Here is a 7,160-nt window from a genome sequence, read left to right on the forward strand (position 1 = left end):
TTTTTTTTTTTTTTTTTTTTAATTTTAAGATAGGATCTTGTTAATTTGCTGAGTTGTCCAGGTTGGACTTGACTTTGTGATTCTCCTGCCTCAGCTTCCCTTACTACTGGGATTACAGGCATGCACTACCACACCCAATTGTTTTTCTTTCTTAAAACTGAAGCTGCTTCACCCCCCCGCCCCACATGCGCACATCCGGGCACACGCACCATTAAGCTGCTTACTTTTCCAGTCCTTATTTACTTTCTTTTATTTATTTTTAATTTTATAAAAGTAGAATAAATAATAAAATGAACTTTCCTGGACCTGTTACCTAGACTCAGAACTCAAGGTTTTGACATTTTTTTCTATATTTCCTCCACATAAAACATATTTTCCCCTATTTTTTCAAAAAAAAACCAGATGTTTCATTTTATCTTCCTGTAGGCCACTACATATCTCTAACAGATAAGGAGTTAGAACTTGGAGCAATGACAAAAAAATCCAAAGTGCCATTCTAAAATTAAGAGAATTAACAATTCCTGATTTTATGCAATGCAATACCTCATAACCAGATAGATTTTATTAATTTTTCTCAACAATGTTTATTTGTAGTTGGTTTATTGAACTCAAGAGTCTGAACTAGGCTCACATGTTGCGTTTTATTGATTTACTTCTTTAGAGTCTTAATTTTTGACAGCAATCTTACTGCCTACCTTGTACTTTTTTGTACACCATTCATTAAAATTAAAAGACAAAACTGAGTTGCTTAACAGAATGTATTTTCCACCTTCTGGAATTGGTCCAGAAGTGGTGAATCTAGGCACACGTGCCGCAGTGGGCACACGGAGCCAGCAGCTGAGCATCAGATAAGTTGTTTTTTCTAAAATAAAACCTCAGTATTCACGTTTAATTGCAGTGTTACAGCTTTGCAATACATAAGTGGGTTTTGGGTTGCAGTTTGGGCACTGGGTCTCGAAAAGGTTGCCATCACCGGTGTACTGAATCTCTGTGGGATCTTTGACAATATCCTATTAGGCTCAGATTCAGTATCAAGTGTAAGAATAAATTGCAGCTGATGTTCTGTGTTCCCTGCTGTACCACATCAGGAGTTTCTCACTTTTAGTCATGTTCAGATTGACGATGAGGTCAGGATTCAAGTATTGTCAGCCTGATTCAATCCGTTATAAAACCTCTTCACCCACCATTCACCTAGTGCTTGTCAGAGCCAAATGTGATCATGACTTAGATATGTGTTTGCATTAGAGGTTGCAAAGTAGTGATTTTTTTCCTCCCACCATTTTTTCTGCATTTTTTTCTTTCCTTTTTTTTTCGTACCAAGGATCGAACTTTGGTCCTTGTGCTTGCATAGCAGGCAGCAGAACCACTGGGCTAAATCCCTGGCCCCACCATTTCTTCTGTATTTGACAGCTGGGATTTTGTATAATGAACTTTTCTTCATCAGCTATTTTGTTTTTCTTGAAATACAGTTCTTATGGGAAAAATGGGCTACATCCTTGATTATTTTCCTTTACTTATTAATTTTTGGAATAATTAATTGGTGTCCTAGTACTTTTAAAAGGAAACAGTGATCTTTTTTAACTTCCATAACTTAGGAATTTTAATATATTTGATGCTTTAGGGCCCATCACACTGGGGATGGGGTGTAGCCTATGCCTACTGTGTAGAAGGCTCTGGTTTCATTAAATCCACAGAATAGGGTGGGGGTTGTGGTGGGGGTGGCCATCAAATCTTTTTTTTTGTTTGTTTGTTTTTAATTTTTTTGGTATGGGGATCGAACTCAGGCCCTTGTGCTTGTGAGGCTGGTGGTAAAACCACTGAGCCAAATCCCCGGGCCTGGCCATCAAATCTTTAGGAGCACTTTTAGGTTGGCCCTTGTATTCTTTTTAGCATGATTCCAGTGCTTTTTTGTTATTTCTTCTATTATCTGGCATACCAAGGTATTCCATCCCCAACTTTCTACCTTAGACCTGGCACTGGCCATTTTTTTTTAAAGAAAGCCTGGTTTATTTTAATGGAAAATAATTTGTAAAGACTAATTTAGACTCCAGGGATGCTTATTGCTCCTGGTTCCTGAGTTTCTAAGCTTTTCAGTGGACAGAGCTAGATAATATGATATTTTAGGAAAGAAAAGTGAATCTTGAGTTTATACTGATACTTCCATCTTATCTTTATGATTATGATGTTTTATTTCATGTCTTTGATTATATACCTGTATCCTTTTCTTTTATGCTTATGTTTATTCCTAAAGATAATAATGTGGGCTGGGGGTGTAGCTTAGTGTTAGAATGTTTGCTTAGCATGTATAAGGCTCTGGATTTAATCCTCGCACCAACAAAAAGTAACATGTATGTTTAATTATCTTAAAATAATAAAACCAGTAATATACTACTAGAATGCAATTTAAGATATTTGGTTTTTTATCTTTACAGTTTAACTTCCTATGAATACATAGCCGTAATACCATGTTTAAGTCACTTGAAATAATTCTCTAATATATAGTCAGTAGATTTAGATGAATTTGTTTTAGTTTGCTTTCAAATTTGTAAGGGATTGCTGGTTTTTTTGGGGGGTGTCTTTTCTTTTTGACTGTAGTTTTTACTTACCAGGGCCCATTTACTCCCTTATCATTTCAGAATCAGATGCTGAGAGTTCCCAGGAATCAGCCATAGGACGCCGAAGGACTGTGGGGATACTGGATATGGGAGGAGCCTCTCTCCAAATTGCTTATGAAGTTCCTACCTCAACCTCTGCTCTTCCTCCAAAACAGGTGTTTCACTGTTTATGGAAATTCAGTCAGAAATGACTATTTTGAAATGGAAGAACATTTAATGTTTGGACTTAAACCTACCTATGTGGGCCCCTATATTTGTTCTTGTGTTATTTTGAGTAGGTTACTTCTCTGAGCTTCATTGTCCTCTTGTGTAGAAAGGCATGATGATAGTTCTACCTTATAGAGTTGTAAGGATGAAATAACACTGTGCGTGTGAAGCAGTTGGCAAATTGCCTAGTGTGTAAGTATTTGGTACATTTTAGCAGCTACAACTAATATTTTATATCTTCTGTGGTTGCCTGAGGTGTAAACGTAACACATATAAATCCTGGAGCACAGTACTTGATATATACCTTTTGTTCCATAAATAGTATTCCTTTTCCCCTTACTAATGATTTAATTCCTGTGCCTCTAGTGTTCCTCACCCTACTGGAATGTGAAGATGTATTTTGAGGGAGGTCTTTCAGCCTAGAGAAGAGAGAGATGTAGTTTTTATTTTTGAGCATATACTATATGCAAGAAATATGAAATGTTAGTTACACTGCTTCCCCAAACTTAGAATCTGTCAATGGCATTAACCAGTGATCTCGGGTAGACTGTGATAGTGCTGTAATTTGATCCAAAGCAGGGTTTCTCATCCTTGGCATCATTGAAATTTTGGGCTGTGTAATTCTTTGTTTTGGGTGATTGTATGCCATATGATGTTTAGCAGCATCCCTGGCCTCTACCAAATGCCAGTGATAACTCTACTCATACCATTTGTGACACTGTTAAATGTGCACCTGATAGGGTGGGGTGGAATTGCCTCTGGCTGAGACCCTTTGGTTTAAATTGCGAGCTTCGGCAATGTGCCAAACGGGAGGGTCAGCTTCATTTGCCAAGGCTTTCATGGGAGCCTTTGATTTCATGAAAGAAGTATTTACCTGGGCTTAGATGATAGCAGGCTTCTGCATAGTGAGAGAAGATTATCTCCATGGATCGAGCAGTGTGCACAAAGGTCTGGAGGAAGCAGCAAAGAACCTAGAATGCAAAGCCTGTTGCAGTACAGGGTTTTTAGGTGGGGTAATGGGAACATAAGTAGAGATAAATTTATTAGGAGTCTTGGGTGTCATCCTGTGGAGGTTTGTTTTTTTATTTCTGTAGATGGTGGGGAACCAGCAAAGGTTTTGAGTAGGGCAGTCACATGCTTCAATTCCATCATAAAACAAACTTTGAAGGTCCTCCCCATCTCTGAGTTTTGTGACTATGTTGGCTGTGTTCTGATGCTTTTTAGGAAAATAATTTTGGTGTAAGTAGGAGAAAGAAAGGTAGATCAGGGTGTCTTGAGTGAGAAGTGTTAAGGAATTAAACTAGACCATGTAAGTGGAAATGGAGAAGAGGGGACAGATTTCAAGAAATGTTTTGGAGTAATTGTAATTGTAACTGGGGACAGGTTGTGGTAGTATGAGTATGGCAGAAGGGATGGCCAGTGATGCTAAGGGTCCATGAAGGAGAACTAGGACAGTAAGGAATTCAGTTGCTGAGAAGACACAGGAGAAAGGGCAGAGTTGATGCTAAGCAAACAATAAGGTCCTTAGAGGTTTAAGTGAGAGCATCTATTTGGTCTCCTAGCTCTTAATTCTTAAAACCAATGAGTTCAATTTGGGGTATGTTGAATGTGAGATAGCCAAAGAATGTATATATAAGAATTTCCACGGAACTGTTGGAAATATGATTTTGGCCATCAGAGATCTCCATGATAGGGTTGAAGATTTTGGGAACAACCTTGGTCATGAGACTTTTTAGTCTCTACTTGTTAGTATGTATTCAGTAGATGAATAAAGATATAGTTCTGATTTTAAGGAATAGGGGACAAGTGGCATTGGGGTGTAAATTCTTGAATGACTTTTTTGTATGTGCAGATTTAGAAAGCAGCACTGTTACAGAAAGTATACTTGTAAGCAAGAAATTAGATATATAAATAGCAGTGTGACTCTTATAGGTGGATCTTATGCTTAGTGAAAAAGGAAAGAGTGAGACATATAAAGCATTTTAAAAACTTAAATAATGTCCAAATGCTTACTGTAATTTTTGTACCATTCTCAAAGTTGTGACACCATCACCTTTGAATTCCAGAACAGTTTCATCATCTCATAAAGAAACCCCATATTCCTAAGCAGTTAATTCCTATTCTCTCCTCACCCCTGCCTGACAACCACAAATCTGCTTTCTGTGGCTCAGGGATCTACCTGTTCTGAGTTTTTCACATTTGTATCTTCTTCTTAGCAAGGTGTTTCTAAGGTAGATTGTTTCTAATTGTAGCATGTATCAGTCCTTGATTGCTTTTTATGGATGAATAGCATTCTATTGGGTGACCATGCCCTGTTTCATTTATCTGTTCATCATTTGATGGCCATCTGAATCACCTCTGCATTTTGGCTATTATGAATAACACTGCCGTGAACTTCAGCATTCACATTTTTGTGTTGACCTAAGTTTTCACATATCTTGGGTGTATACCTAGAAGTAGAGTTACTGGGTTTAATAGCATTTACATAAATTAAATGTAAAGCAGTAATTTCCATCTTACAATGACACACGTAAAATTACTGATTAAACACATGACAGTGGTTGTCTAAGGCAGGGACTAGGTATGGATGTGGCTATGAGAATGAGATGGGAATAAATAAAAGGAGGACTTTGCCATAACAGTGTGCTGTGAGCTAAGGAATATGATTTATTTGCCCTCAACACTAGAAATCCAATAATAGAAAAGGGAAAAAAAGTGCTTTTTCATTGGAGTTAAAATAAAATTGAACTTTCCCATTGCTCAAATCTGTCACAAGAAATACTAGGAATTCTTAAGGTTTACAGAATGTTATGGAGTGGATCTCATGATAATCCCCCAAATTCCTTTCTTATTAAAAGATCTTTTCCTTAATTATGAAAACAGCACATTCCAGGGCCAGGGATGTAGGTCAGTGGTGTCCCACTGGCCTGGCAAGCACAAGGTCCCAAGTTCAGTTCCTGGAACCAAAAAAGAAAAAAGCACAATTCCTATTGTGGAGAGTTGGAAAGTTCAGAGAAAATGATATCAACTATAATAATTCTACTCTTACAACCAAAGATAGTGTTTGAGTCTATAATTTGGTTTTTAGTCTTCCAGGATAGCCTTTAATTTGTATATTTTGGTGCAGTCTTGTCATTTTCTCTCTTTGTCAAAAGTAATGGTAAGGATACAGTAAAAGTAATGAAAGGATACAGTAAAAATTTTTTTTTTTTTAAGGCAGGTTCTCACTACGTAATTCAGGCTGGCCTTGTACTTACTATGTAGCCCAGGCTGGCCTTGAATTCATGGTAGTCCTCCTGCCTCAGCCTTCCCGAGTGCTGGGATTACAGGCACGTACCACCAATTGTAGAAAATGAGGCCTGGCATATTAGCAGTGTCATAGCTTTCTAGAAATCAACTCAAACTAAAATTCTCTTTTGTCTTCTAACATCAGGAAGAAGCTGCCAAGATCTTACTGGCTGAGTTCAACCTGGGCTGTGATGTACAACACACTGAACATGTGTATAGGGTTTATGTCACAACCTTTCTGGGTTTTGGAGGCAACTTTGCCCGGCAGCGCTATGAAGATCTTGTGCTGAATGAAACTCTTAACAAAAACAGGTACATTTGACATAAGACCAAGTTTATAAAATAGAATATCATTAGGCTTCAGATATTAGGAAGAGATATTCATGTTCTACTAAGGTAGATAAGTCCTTGCTTCCTCCTTTCTGGCCACCCCTGCCAATGGGCCAGTATTTCTTAGGGAGAGTGCCTTTTGCTGTTTGTTATTAGGACTCATGGAAACGTACAGTGGTTTATTGTGATCTGTCCCAATGTCCCACAGGCAGGCCTGGCATCACAGTGATAGTGAGGCTAATTGAATGTTTTTTTGTTGTTGTTGTTTTTTGTTTTTTTTTTTTAATTTTTTTTTCTTTTTATTGAGGTTATTGGTACAATATAGGTATACAATACAATTACATTCATCATTGGGATTCTGTACCTTTACATAATAGGTCTTGATTCTCATTTTTCCCCTTGTCCCTGCCCTCCCTTCACCCTCTCCTCCCCTCCCCATTTACAAACACTTTATTTCCATTTTTTTCAGTTTCTCATATTTTTTTCCTCTCCCTTATTACCTTTCCCCCACCCTTACCACTTTCCTTACACCTTTAGCCCTTTACTTCCTATTTCACATTATTAATTATCTCATTAGGATCCTGTGTACTATTATAGTTTTTCACACCAAAGAAACTATTCGGTATTTCAGTTAAAGAAATCTCTGTATGAACATTAAAAATAGGAAATCCTAAAATAAAACTAAAAAGCAAAGTAAAAGAGAAAAGGCAATGATGTAAC

The 7,160-nt window shown here is 37.5% G+C and overlaps 1 protein-coding gene across 4 annotated transcripts in view; it reads left to right on the forward strand.

The window, feature by feature from the left end:
• Nucleotides 1-7,160, forward strand: part of Entpd7 (ectonucleoside triphosphate diphosphohydrolase 7) — a 51,672-nt gene that overhangs the window by 26,393 nt on the left and 18,119 nt on the right. For all 4 annotated transcript variants that reach the window (XR_004516274.1, XR_004516275.1, XM_010638526.2 and 1 more), the window contains exons 8-9: nucleotides 2,637-2,770; nucleotides 6,256-6,422. Coding sequence is in view for 2 of the 4 variants with exons in the window: in XM_010638526.2 (XP_010636828.1) it covers nucleotides 2,637-2,770; nucleotides 6,256-6,422 (301 nt within the window). In the remaining 2 variants the exon portion in view is untranslated. The remainder of the gene's footprint in view (nucleotides 1-2,636; nucleotides 2,771-6,255; nucleotides 6,423-7,160) is intronic.

The sequence above is a fragment of the Fukomys damarensis genome, unplaced genomic scaffold (assembly GCF_012274545.1).
Source record: "Fukomys damarensis isolate Sample0158 unplaced genomic scaffold, DMR_v1.0_HiC HiC_scaffold_8, whole genome shotgun sequence".
In the NCBI taxonomy this organism is placed as follows: domain Eukaryota; kingdom Metazoa; phylum Chordata; class Mammalia; order Rodentia; family Bathyergidae; genus Fukomys; species Fukomys damarensis.